Source organism: Diorhabda carinulata, chromosome X, assembly GCF_026250575.1.
Source record: "Diorhabda carinulata isolate Delta chromosome X, icDioCari1.1, whole genome shotgun sequence".
NCBI classification, from domain to species: domain Eukaryota; kingdom Metazoa; phylum Arthropoda; class Insecta; order Coleoptera; family Chrysomelidae; genus Diorhabda; species Diorhabda carinulata.
In genome coordinates this window covers 17944362-17962150 of record NC_079472.1, presented here as the reverse complement: position 1 = coordinate 17962150, position 17789 = coordinate 17944362, and the positions used below count along the sequence as shown (strand labels likewise).

The following is a 17789-nucleotide window of genomic DNA, read 5'->3' as shown; positions in this document are numbered from 1 at the left end:
GGGGGGCTTTGTCCCCTAGCCCCGAAAATAAATAACTTTGAAAGTATTCAGAACGTACTTTTTGCTCGATAGAGGATATTTCTACATTAAATTACTAATTAAATCTTCAAACTATCAATAAATATTTTTTTTATTTCATAAATAATGAAAAACAACCGACAATGCTTTATGAAAAACATCAAATTATTCATGTATTTATCGTATGTAAAGTTATATTCATCACATCAATCGAAGCCTATTGAGGTTGATTGTTACTATGTGTTCATTGATAATTTTCGAAGTATATTGACGCCAGTTGAAGTCGAATCAAATCATTTCTTATATATTTGGGTGTATTGGCGTTTACTTGTGTCAGATATATCCGATTTACTTCAATCGAAGCATATTGAGGTCTATTGTCACTTTGAGTATCAGGGTAAATTATATAAAAATTAAATAAAAAAATCTTTTGTTTATTGAATTGCAAGATTCATATTGAATTTGAAGTGATAAAATATTCATTTGAAACGAAGTATTGAATGCCATCTGTTCAATAAAGCTAATTTTGAACTAACGTTTGATTATAACTTTAAGTATCGATATCTCGAAAACGAAGCGAGATATCAAAAAAATTCATTCTTCATTTTCGATTTATTTTGGCCTAATTAAGCCGCGTCTCGAAAATCGTACTCTCCGCGAAATTATCTGTATCAGTATTGAAACATGTTATCTGTTAACATGTTGTCTTATTCACTGGCAAAATGGCGAAACTTATTTAAGACCATCTATAGGATATAGAAAGAATTGAAATTTATGATTCCAGTCCATTTATTGAAATTGGTATATTAGAGAGAGCAAGCAAGACACTTGGTATCATCAATGTGTCAAGTAAGTTGTAAAAATACGAGAAGAATTTTTAAACATAAAACTCTTCGAAGATTCAATCACAAGGAAGAAAAAGAACGAAGCGAAGGTAAGAAAATCAATTGGCTTGAGATAGGGTGGTTGGAGTTTGAGAAAAGAGAACCCTTCCAAATAAAAATAAATGAATGTTTAGTGAAATTTCGGCGTTTCGAACCTTGTACATCTCGAAAAACTCAACCAGAAGACAAATGACGTAAAACGAAGGATGACATGTTGTCCCTAGTTTCTTACATATCCCCTATTTATCATGGCTACTTCAGAAGGCATCCAGTGAATCAGAAAACTCGTCAAAACCAGGACAACGACGCAACTGAAGGAAATGACCGATGATGAGTTTTTATGTCAATTAATTTCTACGTTCAACTAAGCTTTGATATTTTCTTCAAATATTTCTAATTTGATCTTCGAAGAGTTGGAGTCAAAGTTGGTAACCATGTTCATGTTAATTTTTAATTTAGTTAAGTTGGCAGGCGATAAGCATTTTTTGATATGTTCATGTGAAAAGGAAAAATGGTGACAGACAAACGTGCTCCAATTCGTAATCTCAAGAATTGTTAAGTATTGACCAACAATCCGACGATTGTTTAGCAAGAGTTTTGTTAATCAAAACAAGTATTGTAAAACGATTCAAAAGGTACTTTTTGAAACTCTGTTCAATAAACTGAACATTTTGTCAACTTCGGATTTCATCATTTCTCAATAAAGAACCCAAACCCACTGAAAATAACAACATAGTTCCTTATCTTTCTAAAATTATTCAGACGTTCATTATTTTGAATTTGGAAAAAACATTAAATTTGTTCAATAAAACCTATGTACAAATTATTCTTTGGACTTCTTAAATAGAATATATACTTTTAAAACTATTAACGATTAATTTTGTTTGAAGCTATAACTTTAAACTTCTGTGGCTAAAGCGGACTTGGTTCATTTGTATTCTGAGCCCTCCATATTTGAAATGGTTATACTTACGTTTGTAGCATGCTATTTGTGGATTGCCTAACCAGCCAAGTGGACACGAACACGTCGGCCTATGGAAACTAGTTCTGCATTCGGCCTGAGCGCTACAAGGGTTAGCCAGTTCGCAAGGATTTTGACATTTTTGATTGATACAAGATTTGTCGTTGGAACATTCCGAATCGGTTTGACATTCGGGTTTAGTCTGCGGCTGCGTATAACATTTCACGAATGGATTTCCAATAAGATCGTTAGGACATTTGCAGACAGCTTTGTGATCTATAGGCGTACATTGGGCGTTAGGTGCGCAAGGATTACTGACCGCGCAAGGGTTTACGCATTGCCGATTGATGCATGCGTCAGTTGCTGGACATTCGCTGCTGCTTCTACAACCAGGCTCCGGTTTTGGCTCTAATAAAATTGAAAAAAATGTTGAAATATTATAATTTATTATAAGAATAGCTGTTAAAATGTTTGCGAATTACAAGAATGGTAGACCATAGATTGTTCATTGCAATAAACATCTTCAAAATGCAAACAGTATTTTATACGTATTATAATATATAATTTCTATTTCGATTGAGGCAATATTGATCAGCCTGCTTCTCAGAATATAAATATATTGGTATTAATATTTCTAAAGAATCTACCGATCCTATAATTCACGATTCAAAGTGTATATAATTCAAAATTGACATTTTTTAATGGAATTTGTGTTGCTGTTTTTTTGGGAGAAAGATGGGAGGTATTAGGAATATCTGAAATGCTGTAAACGTATTAGTCACATTAAATTTGGTTGTATTTGCGCGGTGCTGCTAAAAATAAAAAAAAAATAAAGGATTATGACATGCCTCGAACTCATTATATTGTGGGGTAGTAGTCACTTCTGTTGTACAGCCACTTCCAAGAATTAAACTAAATTTATTTGTCGATTTCCTACTCTAATCCTTGGGATTAGCTTCAATTCGATTATTCTTAAGTAGTAAATTATAATTTCTAAATTATTTTTCAATAAAACAATAATAACATCGTTTAAAGAAAGTTTAGGGATATTTTTTACACCGGTAAGTCAAGTAGTATTTCGATGGTTAAATTGCGAAAGATCGTTTCTTTCATTATATATTTTTCATATCAATCTTGTTAGCTTTTCAAAGATGTCACTACAAGTATTAAAAACTGAACGAAACTTTGCAGTTTAAATGAATAATTTATTTAAAAAATTTTCACATCAAAAACCTATAAATGATAAAAATTGACTAAATTTTAAGCAAATTCTTTTTACTTTCGTGGAAAATTGTGGATTTGAAAACGAAGAGAAGAGAATTACTGGTAATACTTAGAACATATTTCATGTAGAAGCCGAATGGAGAGGGAATACCATGTCTGAACCTTCCAAAAGTGGTAATAAGAGCAAATAAAAGAGTCGGGGTTTCCGTAAAAAAATTAGCGCGTCAATACCATATTACAGTATCGCGAGAATCAGTAATAAACGGTCAAAGATACCGAAAACTGCGAAAATTATACCCTAATACAACTAGCAAGGATACGTCAACTAAGGCAGATGGAAAATACCACATACTTGGCTAAATGAAAAGCAAAATTTGCTAATAAACTCTGAACTTGTTGTGTGGTTTCGAAAAAAGAGATATCCAGACCTTATGTGGATCGAGGGATGAAGATTTAAATGCTAAAAGGTATATTAACAACAACCTAACTGAATTAGTTGATTTTTCACGACGCCAACACGTTGGAGACGATACAATGTTTGGCTTAATGTCCAGAGCAATTCAAAAATTGTCTAAATGAAAATACTTATGTATCAAAACAAGATAACCTCCCTCAGGCTCGTCCAATTGAATATTATTGACACTTTTGATATTTTCATCACGTGTGTATGATGCCAAGCTAAAAAATGAGCAGCAATTACGGCGTTTCCCTTTTAGAAAAATACGTGAAATAGATGTTCAAGTCGTCCCATACTTAATGAGAGATACTAGCAGAAAATTATGCCTAAGTGAAGAGTACGCGCCCCTCCATTTAGCTCAAGTTATCAACTTTATAGATTAATAAAGGCATAAAAAATATATGGTTAAAAATTTCCCCCCGAAGCATACGTAACTGCTTGCTTCCTTAGCTGTTTTTAGCGGCTACTGCACCACAATAAATAATTCATACCATACACGACAAACATTTAATATGCCGATCAATATACTAACCTCGTTTACATTCTGTATCAGCGTCACCGACAAATCCAGGTAGACACATACAAGACATTGTCCTCAATGGTAAACTATCGATTACCAAACATTGAGTGTTCTTTCCGCAAGGATTCGTTTCGAAGCAAGGGTTCTTACATACTCCATTGAAGCAAGCCAATGTCTTTGGACAATCAGCATCTTGTCTACATTCAGGTTGTACTTCGGGCTCTACATCGCAACCGACTAGGGGATTTCCGACGTAACCGGGTGGGCAAGAACATTGAGGTCTGTGATTAGTTGTTCTACAAACAGCTCCTTTTCCGCAGTTGCAAGGATCGTAACATCTTTCGCTTCTACATGCCAAGTTGTAAGGACATTCGTCGTCAGTTGTACATTCCGGTCTTTCGCATCTCACAAAGGGATCTCCTCTGAAGTTGTTGGGACAATAGCATCGAGCTTTGTGATTATAATCGCCTTTACAAATTGCGTTTAGTCCGCAAGAAGTAAATGAACAAGGATCGACGCATTCTTTGTTTACGCAAGCTAATGTCGGCGGACATTCTGAATCGGCTCTACATCCTATTTCGAAGCAAGCTTGTTGGGCGTTACCAGTAAAACCGTCTCTGCAGGTACAAATAGCTCTATGTAGTTGAACTCTGCATTCGGCGTTTTGACCGCAAAGACTGGTAGTACAAGGACTCATACATCTGTTGTTTAAGCAAGCCTTGTCGTTAGTACAATCTGAATCTCTAGTACATTCTACTTTAGGTTGAGGTTCCTCTTCAATCAGACATTGTACTTCCGGCGAACCTATATGTCCGGGTGGACACGAGCAAATAGCTCTGTGATTAACGACTTGGCATAATGCGTTGAGTCCACAAGCTCCTTGGCAAGGATCTCTGCATTTTTGTGAATAACACGCCCTATCTCTCGGACAATCCTGGTTGATTATACATTCGGGATATATACAAAGAGCTGCTCCATTTACAACCCTGCATTCTCCGTTTAGGTTGCAAGGCGATGGGTTGCACGGATCTTCGACTTTATCTTTAGGCGGTTCTGTGCATAACGTAAACGGATCGCCTATCAATGGGGTCGGGCAACTACAAACAGGACTGTGGTTGATGACGTTGCAAATGGCGGCGAATCCGCAAGTACCCCTACATGGATCTACGCATTTTTGATTCAAACATGCCTTATTTCTGTCACAATCAGCACTGATTGTACATTCCGGTTTACAACCTCCTGCTGTTGGTGTTCCGAAGAAGCCAGGAAGGCATTCGCATACGGCGTTTTGGCCGGATACGCGACAGGCAGTGTTGATACCGCAAGGGGATGGATTACATGGATTCCTAGGTGCCGGTTCTATAAATAAAAACAAAAGAATTATATAATATTGTGACGCAAACACCGTCTCACGCCATCTGTCTGAACTATGCAACTAGGCAGAAGTTTCTAAAATGTGACTGGAATTATTTCAGAGGCAGAAGTTCATAGAAGAGCAGTCGAAATTTTGAAGCGATAAAAATGTGTAGCTGTCTTACCTGGAAGAAGTCTGCATAAAGTGAAAGCATCTCCTGTATACCCTTCAGGACAGGAACATACTGGGAAATGGTTTGTTGTCGAGCATTCGGCTCCAACACCACACGTACCAGGACAAGGATCCACGCATTTATTTTTTATGCACGCTCTATTCATGGTACAATCAGCGTTGGATAAACATTCCGGTTTGCAAAGCTCGTACGGATTACCGCGGTATTCCGGTAAGCATTCGCATACCGCGTAGTTCGATTGGATGCGGCATTGAGCGTTCGGTCCGCACGGTGAAGGCGAGCATGGATTTTCTGGTATCGGTGCGGGTGTAACAGCTGCAAATAAAACGTGTCAGAAATTAAATCGATATCGACGTGCAATTTTGTTGTTAAAAATTCTTAATTTAAAGTTAGTTACAAAAAAACAAATAAAAGTCTTACGTTGTGGATGACACATAGTGAAAGGATCTCCTACATATTTATCTATACACAAGCAATTGGGGATGTGGTTCACTACGAGACATTTAGCGTTTAATCCGCAGGATCCGGCGCAAGGATCTTTACATTTGAGGTTGATACACGCTAAATCTTTAGCGCAATCGCTGTTACTTTGACATTCTGGGCGACAGTTCGGTGGAGAGCCTATATAATTGGCTAGACATGTACATTTAGCTGTACCTGTTGGAGTAGGTTCACATTGAGCGTATAAGCCACAAGGGTTTCGTTGACATGGGTTTTCGACCTCGGCGGGTTGTTCTATGATCAAAGTAGGGATTAATATATTGTGTTTTATTTCAATTTTGTTATAAATCGACATACCTATTTTAATTTGACATCTAATAAACGGATCGCCGCTATATTTTTCGGGACACGTACAAATAGCGTTATGGTTAACGACTTGACATAAGGCGTCGATACCGCAAGTACCCGGGCAAGGATCTACGCATTTCTGATTTATACAAGCTCGATTTAGGGAGCATTCTGAGCTACTAACGCATTCTGGTCGACAAGACGGCGGTGTACCTAAATAACCTGGGACGCATGAGCAGATCGCTTGATCGTTAAGGTTCCTACATTGACTGTTGGGTCCGCAAGGTGAAGGGTAGCAAGGGTTCGTCGGTGGCGGTTCTATTGAAATATTTATAGTTTTAATAAATATGCCGACGATATTTACGACGATATAATAACAATATATTAACAATTACATCCAAAATTATAGATTTTAAGTATTTTATAGCATATTGTATAACTATAAAACACTAAAATTCTACATTTTACATTAAGTGTCATGTCTTTTGGTATAGTTATTGGAATTATCATATAAATAGTTTCAATTGAAGTGTCTTATGACATGTATTGAGAGTTATACTTGAGAAATATACCAAATACCGAAATTAAAACTCAATTGGTAATATACAAATGATCAAATTCATTCTGAGTGTTTTATGAAGTGTTTTATGACTAGTAAAACAATATAAACTACATTAAAAGGTTTCAAACAGTGGCATTATCACCTTATAATATAGTTCAGTCCAAAACACTTTTTGATGTTTTATTTTCAGACGTAAGGAGCTTCAAAGCTCCATAAAGCACATTCACACCGGATTATTGATCAATAGATGAATAGAAGCATTTTTAATGCTTCATGACGTGTTTTGTGATATGTTTTCTGACTTATGGAGCAATAAAATTCCATAGATCATAATCAAATTGATGAAAGAAAACATTTCGAGTATCTTATAAGGTGTTTCATAATGTATTTTAGGATTTTGGGAGTAATAAAGCGTCAAGTAATTGAATTGTGAGCTAATTATGAATAAACATATAAATAAATTCATTTTATTGTTTATAAATTCGTGAAAAACTAGAGTCGTATAAGAGTATTTGGAATATGCCCTGTGCATAAATGTATAATACTGTTTTACAGAGTGTTATATGACGTAAAGTTTTATACCAAGTATTTGAATGTTGTTATGCTGTAAATAGTAGTACTTACTCTCTATTTTATTACAAATAACGAAAGCATCTCCCGAATACCCTGGGAGACATGTACACGAAGGGTAATGATTGAATACTGTACATTCGGCGTTTTGTCCACACGTTCCCGGACAAGGATCTTTACATTTTCTATTTATACAAGATTTTTCACGTGGACAATCTTGATTTATTAAACATTCCGGTCTACATTCGACATAGGGATCACCTTGGTATTCACTATAACATTTGCAAATACCATCAGTACATTGTGCGTTAGGTCCGCATGGGTTAGGGTAGCAAGGGTCTTTTCGTTCAGCTGGAATATAGTTAATTTAGTACTTTTACTATAGGCGATTGAATAAAACTTACGTATTGGTGGTGGTATAGGGGAACATGAGGTGAAGGCGTCTCCTGTATACCCCGGAGGACAAATACAAATAGCATTGTGGTTTCTAACCTCACAAACAGCGCTTATGCCGCAAGAACCCGGACACGGATCTTTACATTTTTGATTTATACAAGCTCTGTCGCTTGAACATTCAGAATTGACTATACATTCGGGTTTACAATTTGGTGGTGTTCCGAAATAATCTGGTAAACAAGAACACAATGCCTGACCGCCTAAATCTCTACATTGACTGTTTAAACCGCAAGGTGATGGGATACATGGATTGACAGGTTTAGGTATTTCCGCTGGAGGCGCTACAAAGAAATACAGTCATTATCCAATAATAACTAGATTATCGAATATAAATTACCTGGATTCGGGTAACATCTTGTGAAAGGATCACCGGTATTATCGTTGTTGCATGTACATATGGGATTGTGGTTCACAACTTTACATTGAGCGTTGATACCGCAAGTTCCGGGACAAGGATCTACGCATTTTTGATTTATACAAGCTTTATCTAGAGAACATTCAGAACTGATAGTACATTCAGGTCTACAATCCGGTGGACTTCCGATGTAGTTTGGTAAACATGAACATATAGGCGAACCGTTTCGATCTTGACATTGACTATTCGGTCCACACGGGGATGGTAGACAAGGACTTTGAGGTGGTTCCGCTACAAATAAGTATATTTTTATAGCAATAACAATATATACGAATAGAGCAACAAAGGTATGATCCAAAAATATAATGAATACAAAATCAAGTAGTATAACTTGTACCTTCGTGTTATAAGAAAAACAGCTCTTAATTGAAATGCTACTCTAGCTTAGTATTATTTTTTAGTGAAAAAATAGAGTCACGAAATGTTAAAATATAGTTACGATACGAAATTAGACACGCAATAATTCACGAGAAAAGCTTGAGGCTTCATTTGATCTCGAAAGCTGACAGAAATGTGCAAAAAGTATTCGTTTCAACATCGAGAGCTTATTAAGGCGTTTTTATAACAATGTGCACAGAAAAAGATCTTTCAAATGGTATAATTAGGTTCTTCTCTATAAAACCCACGTATAGTACATCAGTTTGCTTCTGATTTACGAGTTTTAAGTCACTAAAGATCCTTTTGTGTTTCCACGTCGAAAAAATTTTATTCAAGATTAAAGGTGAAAAAAATGAGTTTTTCACAATTTTCAGCAAAATGGTGAGTTTTATGATAAAAATACTTTAGACAAAAATTATAGATCATAAAATTATCTACAAAAAACGTATCGATACTTTTTTTACTACGAGCCACCGTTTCTGAGATATAATGAATCAAAAAGTTGTAAAAGTTGTATTTAATGGTTTCACCAATATATTTTCAGCAGTAACATTGAAATGAACCGAGACTTGTTGCGAGTATTTGTAAGAAATTCTCAATCGAGGAAGATGTTGCTAAAGTTCGACGATGTTGTTAACTATTACAACTTTTTGAATCGTTATATCTCAGAAAAGGTGGCTTGTAAGAAAAAAATTATCTATACGTTTTTTGTAGATAATTTTATCATCTACAATTTTTATCTGAAATATTTTCGTGATAATCGCGAAAAACTTATTTTTTTGACTTTTGACCTTGAATAAAATTTTTTACATACACGGAAATGATGGGGGAACACTCAAATTTGATTTTCAATGGTATTTTATACAATTTCACTGAATTTCATCTCGATCGGAATTTATGTAGCTTCACTCTTATTTTTTTATTTAATTTGACCGGACTATAATGAAGCTTTAGAGTAATTGCTTCGAATTATGGAACATACGCATCGCTAGCAAAATGTACTACTTTGAGAGAGATAATAATTCAAACTTCTACTTTGTTTTCAATAGAATTATTCATCGTATTTTTTGAACACACCTCGTAAGTTTCGTGGATTAGAGGAATAGTAGATCGTTGAAAAATACACGGTATCCACATATTTTTCAAATGGATATTAATTGTTTACCAAATCAATATGAATTGTATATAATTATTCAGCTGAGGAATTATAAAATAGAAAATTAATGGGACAAAATCCTTTATTCGAATCTCAACGATCTACCATTCTTCAAATGGAAAATTGTATCTATATCTTACGTTCAACAATCCGAATGACGCTACAATATCTAAACGGATCTCCAGTATAACCTGAAATACAACTACAAGATGGTAAATGGTTAATAACCCGGCAATCGGCATTTTGACCGCACGTTCCTGGACAAGGGTCCCTGCATTTATTGTTGATGCAGGCTTTATTCGAAGGACAATCCGAATTTACTGAACATTCCGGTCTACAGCCTTCGTACGGGTTCCCTATATAACCTTGTGCGCATACACAAGATCCAGCGTTGTTTCTTTCTTTGCATATAGCGTTAGAACCACACGGTGATGGGACGCAAGGATTAATTTGCTCGAATGATGGCGGTTTGAAGATGTCGCATTGTACGAATGGATTTCCTGAAAAACCTGGCAGGCACATACAATTCGGCGTATGCAAGTTGACTCTACATCCTGCGTTCGTTCCGCAAACACCCGGACATGGATCTGTACATTTTTGATTGACGCAAGCCAAATTAGTGGGACAATCTGTATTTATAACACATTCAGGTCTACAGTTTGGTGCCGAGCCGATGTAATTAGGTAAACAAGAACAAGACGGTGCGCCGTTTATTTCTCTACATTGCGAATTGGGACCGCAAGGTGACGGTTGGCAAGGTTCCGGCTTTTCTACTGGTTCTTCTTTTATAGGTAAACACCTAGTGAATGGATCTCCACTAAATCTCGGTAAGCAAACGCAAATCGGATTATGGTTGACTACTTGGCAGTTTGTGTTAAGACCGCAGGTACCGGGACAAGGATCGATACATTTCTGGTTGACGCAAGCTTGATTTAGTGCGCATTCCGAGCTAGTGATACATTCGGGTCGGCACGTTGGTGGCGAGCCTACGAATCCTGGCACGCAAGAGCATACAGCTTGTCCGTTAATTTCTCTACATTGACTATTTGGACCACAAGGTGTAGGATTACAAGGATTCTTTGGTATTGGAGCTAAAAATTAGAAATAGAAGTTATAATCTATTCGAATGATTATTGTTAGAATATAAAGTACCTGGAATAAGCGAGCAGGATAAGAAAGCGTTTCCTGTTCGATCTTCTTCGCAGTAACATGATGGTATGTGATTAACAACGGTACATTTGGCATTTTGACCACAAGTACCCGGACAAGGATCAGCACATTTATTTCTTATACAAGCCTTATCTTTGGAACAATCATTATTTAATACACATTCTGGTCTACATCCTTGATAAGGATCTCCGCGGTATTCGGGTATGCAAGTACAGATACCATTATTACAATCAGCGTTAGGTCCACACGGAGAAGGATTGCAAGGATTCGGCTTTTCTTCTGGTAAAACTATCTTTTGATTACATCTTATGAAAGGATCACCGATAAATCCTTCGAAGCATGTACAAATTGGTACGTGGTTTATGACTGCGCAGTTTGCGTTTATACCACAAGAACCCGGACACGGATCTCTACACTTTTCGTTAATACATGCTAGATTACTGGAACATTCAGAATTGATAGTACATTCTGGTCTACAATTTGGCGGGCTTCCTATATAACCCGAAACGCACGAACAAGATGGCGATCCGTTTATTTCTTGACAAATAGAATGCGGACCGCATGGAGATGGCTCGCAAGGCTGACGAGTTTCTACGGGTTCTATAGCTAAAATACATCGAAAATTAATAACCATTGTTTAAATATAAGTTCGAGATATCTTACGTGGTAAAGGATAACATCTAGTGAAAGGATCGCCCGTATTGCCGTTGATACAACTACAGATAGGACTGTGATTCACTACGTTACATTTGGTATTCAAACCGCATGTTCCCGGACATGGATCTAGGCATTTTTGATTGACACACGCTCTGTTTTGTGGACATTCGGAGCTTACTGTACATTCTGGTCTACAACCTGGTGGACTACCTATATAATTCGGTAGACAAGAACATACTGCTTGTTTATTAACTTCTCTGCATTGACTGTTTGGTCCGCATGGTGATGGAGTGCACGGATTTGTTTCAATAGGTTCAACTAAAAATATTCCAAGAATTTTATTGTTTATCAAAAGAAATTTCCCTATAAAATGTGAGAGACGATTTATAAAGCCTGATGGATGAACGACATCATCAAAAATACAAAACTTATGATTATAAATAAAAGTAAGATCACAGATCAATTGAGTTCCAATAGAAAGTGTCAGACACCATGGTGCCAATATAAACGAGGATTGAAATAACAACCAGGAAATAAGTGCTGGATCGCAAAGGCAAGATGTACCTTCAAGCAGATGCTTACTTCCATCTCTATGTTGAAATAAAAATAAGAATACTAAGATGCTACAAAAGATATGAGCAAAAAATTAGAAGCATTCGGAATACAGATTTATACTCTATTACATTAGATAAACCTTCGAAATCATGTTGAATAATATGGAAGATTTAGAAACATAAACAATAGAAATATCTACGAGAATGCACGCATACATGTCAACAATGCCGCCAGAATCTCCGGAAATTCGCGCGACTTAATATGGCGCAAAACATTCATGTACACATCAAACAAGGTGCGTTTATAAAAGCAGTTGAAACTAGAATGGATAAAAAAAGGACAAAACAACTTCTCTGAACACCAGAGATGGATACCTTTGGGACAGGAAACGTAGTTCTGACATTAGACAACCTTGCGACCAGAACCACCAGAAGATCAGCGTGCAGATCTCTAAAGAGATGGGGTGAATCATGGACATAGATCTAGCGAATAGAGATTTTTTTCTCTACATTTACAATATTATGTTACGCTAATGATGCTGTTTTAGTCGCAAAAAATGAGGATGATCTAAAGGCTTTTATATGTGTTTAACTGCACAGCTAAATCTTTCAATATGATAATATCTGCGTCCAAAATAAAGTGTATGACCACATCCAAAAGCTAGTCGTAGACAACCAGATGATTCATCAAGTAGTGAAATTCAAATTCCTAGGAATCGAGATTTCAGGAGTTGGAGACGTGGAGAACGAACTAAGAGAACAAACAACTAAAGCCTTAAGAATAGCAGCTTGTTTGAACGAAACCATATGGCGAAATAAATACACCGCAGAGACACGGCCAGAAACGGCGAAAACCAAAAGAATGATGGAAACAGCAGAGATGAAAGTGCTACGCAGGATAGCCGGAAAACCCCTGCTGGACAGGGAAAGAAGTGAGAACATCAGAAGATTGTGCAAAATAGATGACGTCAACGAAAATGGGCTCTATCAAGAAAGAAAGAATGGAATGAGCACGTAAGTCGTATGTACAACAACAGACTGGTCAAGATAGCGGGCAATAATTTCCCATTGGCCGAAGGAGTAACGGCCGACTTATAAAAAGCGACAACCTTGAAGCAGGAGGATAGGAGGCAAGAATGTCGATGATAAAACTGGCGACTACGCCTAATACACGGAAGAAGAAGAAGATTTATTTCGGGATCATTAGTTTAGTCGTTAAAGTTATTTAGTTTTCTATTTATGCCCGATCTTCAATACTCGCGTGTGTCTTCGTGAATTATGAAACATTACGGTTTTTAATAAAAACAAGATGTGATAATTATTACAGTTAGTTGATAGCAACGCAAAATTTTGTTATTCAAATTGGGAATTGTTATTAAAACGATAGAAAACTTACCTTCGCGAATTACGTTACAGAAGACGTACGGATCTCCGGTATAACCGGACAAACAGTTACATGAAGGTAGATGATTTACAACTTGACATTGCGAGTTTTGACCGCAAGTACCAGGACAAGGATCTATACATTTGTTTCTTATACAAGCTTTGTTGTAAGGACAATCCGAGTTTATCGAACATTCCGGTCTGCATACTTCGTAAGGATTGCCTATATATTCAGGCAAACAGGTACACGATCCGGCGCCGTTTAGTTCTTTGCAAACGGCGTTAGCGCCGCACGGCGAAGGGAAGCAGGGGTGAATTTCTTCCATTTTAGGGGGCGGTGTGTCACAACGAACAAACGGATTACCGACGTAATTTTGCAAACATACACAATTCGGAGTGTGACTTATAACTTTACATTCGGCGTTTTCGCCGCATATTCCCGGGCAAGGGTTTTTGCATTTCTGATTTATACACGCCAAATTATTCGCACATTCCGAATTGCTGATACATTCCGGTTTGCAGTTCGGAGGCGTACCAATAAATTCGGGTAAACAAGAACAAGACGGTGCGCCGTTTATTTCTCTACATTGCGAATTGGGACCGCAAGGTGACGGTTGGCAAGGTTCCGGCTTTTCTACTGGTTCTTCTTTTATAGGTAAACACCTAGTGAATGGATCTCCACTAAATCTCGGTAAGCAAACGCAAATCGGATTATGGTTGACTACTTGGCAGTTTGTGTTAAGACCGCAGGTACCGGGACAAGGATCGATACATTTCTGGTTGACGCAAGCTTGATTTAGAGCGCATTCCGAGCTAGAGATACATTCGGGTCGGCACGTTGGAGGTGAACCTATGTATCCTGGTACGCAAGAGCATACAGCTTGTCCGTTTATCTCCCTACATTGACTATTTGGACCACAAGGTGTAGGGTTGCATAACTGCTTTGGTAATTCATCTAAAAATTTATTCATCATGTTATTCATACTAATTGTGAATGCTTTTATCTTATATATTTACCTGGTATTCGTTGACAAGAGATAAAAGCATCTCCGCGATACCCTTCATTGCACGTACAACTCGGTATGTGATTATATACGTAACATTGAGCATTCTGTCCGCATGTTCCTATACAAGGATCTTTACATTTGTTATTAATACAAGCTAAAGTCCTGGCGCAATCCGTATTCAAAACACATTCCGGTCTACATTCCCTATAAGGATCTCCATGATATTCCGGTAAACAAGTACATATACCATCATCGCATCGCGCGTTAGGTCCGCAAGGAGATGGATTGCAAGAATCTTTCTCGACTGGTTCTACTACTGGCGGTTTTAGTTGGCAGTAACTGAATGGATCTCCTGTATATCCTTCAGGACATAGACATATCGGTACATGATTAACTACGTTACATATAGCACCGGATCCGCAAGCTCCTAAACACGGATCTCTGCATTTCAATTGGATACACGCTAAATTTTTAGAGCAATCAGAATTTATGGTACATTCTGGTATGCAATTAGGTGGTAATCCTATATAATTTTCCAGACAGGAACAAGACGCCGTGCCTCCTACGTCGCGACATTGACTATTAGGCCCACAAGGAGATGGTACGCATGGGTTTTCGATTGGTATTATATCCGGAGGAGGAGCTACAAGAAAATTATAATCAATAATTGAAGGATGATGTTTGATCGGTAAATTCTTACGTGGTATCTGATAGCATCTGGTGAAAGGATCGCCCGTATAACCATTTTGACAACTACAGATTGGACTGTGCGAGAAAACGTTACACACGGTATTGAGACCGCAAGCTTCTGGGCAAGGATCGATACATTTTAGATTCAAACAAGCTCTATTTTTCGGACATTCTGACGTTACGGTACATTCTGGTTTACAATTTGGCGGACTACCCGTATATTCCGGTAAACAAGAACAAACGGCTTGTCCATTAACTTCGCGACATTGACTGTTCAAACCGCACGGACTTGGTTGACATGGATTTGGTTTATCTTCGATACCTAAAAGAATTTTGAATAATTTCTCGTATAATTTCGAAAGTTGATGAGATATCTTACTCGTTTCGACAACTCTACAATATTTCGAAGCATCTCCCGTAAATCCGGAAATACAGATACAAGCTGGTAGGTGATTGATTACTTGACATTCTGCATTCAAACCACAACTTCCAGGACAAGGATCCTTACATTTGTTATTTATACAAGCCTTATTCGAAGGGCAATCTGAATTTAGTGTACATTCTGGTCTGCATACTTCATATGGGTTACCCGTATGATCTGGTAAACATACGCACGCTCCGGCGCCGTTTTGTTCCCTACATTGAGCGTTAACGCCACAAGGAGATGGTATACAGGGAGTAGGTTTTTCTATTTTCGTTGGTTCTACTTTAGGTGAACATTGTACGAATGGATTACCCTCAAAGCTTGCCAGGCAGACACAATTTGGCGTGTGACTTATAACTTTACATTCGGCATTTAGTCCACAAACGCCTATACAAGGATCTTTGCATTTTTGATTGATGCAAGCTAGGTGATTGGCGCATTCTGAATTACTGACACATTCTGGTCTACAGTTTGGTGGCGTGCCGACGAATTCTGGTAAACATGAACAAGATGGAGCACCGCCAACTTCGCGGCATTGAGAATTAGGGCCACATGGCGATGGCCGGCAAGGTTCCGTAATTATTTCGGGTTCTTGTCCTAAAAGAGGTCACAATTCAATTGGTTTTTTATATACAATTAAAAAAAGAATATATTTACTTATTGGTAAACATCTTGTGAAAGGATCACCGCTTTGACCCGTCGGGCAAGTACAAATAGGATTGTGGTTAACAACTTGACACAAGGCATTCAATCCGCAAGTACCAGGGCATGGATCGATACATTTTTGATTGACGCACGCCATATTTAACGAGCATTCCGAACTGGTAATACATTCGGGTCTACAAGATGGTGGTGTACCTAAGAAACCAGGTACACAAGAACAAACAGCCTGTTCGTTAATTTCTCTACATTGACTGTTAGGACCGCAAGGTGAAGGATTGCAAGGATTCTTCGGCGTTTTAACTGAAATAAATTTAATTATGAGTTGTTGGTAACATTAAATGGATATGTTTTTCGTACCTGTGATAGCAGTACAAAGTACGAAAGCATTTCCTTCGATTCCTTGTAAACAAGTACAACTGGGTATGTGATTGATAGTACTACATTCAGCGTTTTGTCCACAAGTACCAGGACATGGATCTATGCATTTATTCCTAACGCAAGCTCTATTCTTAGGACATTCATTATTCAATAAACATTCCGGTCGACATCCCGTATAAGGATCTCCTTGATACTCGTCAATACAAGAGCAAATTCCATTGAAACATTCAGCATTTGGACCGCATGGTGACGGATTACAAGGATCTTTTTTGATATTCTGTTCTGGCGGCTTAGGTTGACAATTAGTAAATGGATCACCCGTATATCCTTCGATACAAGTACAAGTAGGTACGTGATTTAGGACGTTACATACAGCTTGGAAACCACAAGATCCCGGACATGGATCCGTACATTTTTGATTGATGCAGGCAAGATTCGAAGAGCATTCTGAATTAATAGTGCACTCGGGTCTGCAAGATGGTGGACTTCCTATAAATTCTGGTAAACAAGAACACGAAGGGACGCCTCCGATTTCTCTACATTGACTATTCGGTCCACAAGGTGACGGCACGCAAGGATTTGACGGTAAAATATTTTCTTGCGGTGGCGGTGGTAAATTATAACATCTATTAAATGGATCTCCAGTAAATCCTGACTGACAACTGCATATCGGACTGTGTCTGTTTACTTGACAGTTTGCGTTTAGACCGCAGCTACCCGGGCAAGGATCCACGCACTTCTGGTTTATACACGCTTTGTCTAGGTTACATTCAGAGCTTACTGTACATTCTGGTCTACAACCCGGAGGAGTACCTATGTAATTTGGCAAACAAGAACATACCGCTTGTTCGTTAACTTCTCTACATTGACTATTAGGACCACACGGTGATGGTTCGCAAGGATTTGATGGTGGCGTTTCAATAGCT

At 37.7% G+C, this 17789-nt stretch overlaps 1 protein-coding gene across 1 annotated transcript in view; it reads right to left on the bottom strand.

The window, feature by feature from the left end:
• Positions 1 to 17789, bottom strand: part of LOC130900700 (uncharacterized) — a 254210-nt gene that overhangs the window by 8693 nt on the left and 227728 nt on the right. The window contains 15 exon segments of the mRNA XM_057811483.1: positions 1876 to 2271; positions 4077 to 5423; positions 5603 to 5926; positions 6032 to 6718; positions 7587 to 7883; positions 7937 to 8269; positions 8326 to 8634; positions 10078 to 11028; positions 11090 to 11713; positions 11771 to 12082; positions 13715 to 14656; positions 14719 to 15351; positions 15409 to 15720; positions 15778 to 16785; positions 16843 to 17787. Of these exon segments, the coding sequence (XP_057667466.1) occupies positions 1876 to 2271; positions 4077 to 5423; positions 5603 to 5926; positions 6032 to 6718; positions 7587 to 7883; positions 7937 to 8269; positions 8326 to 8634; positions 10078 to 11028; positions 11090 to 11713; positions 11771 to 12082; positions 13715 to 14656; positions 14719 to 15351; positions 15409 to 15720; positions 15778 to 16785; positions 16843 to 17787 (9420 nt within the window).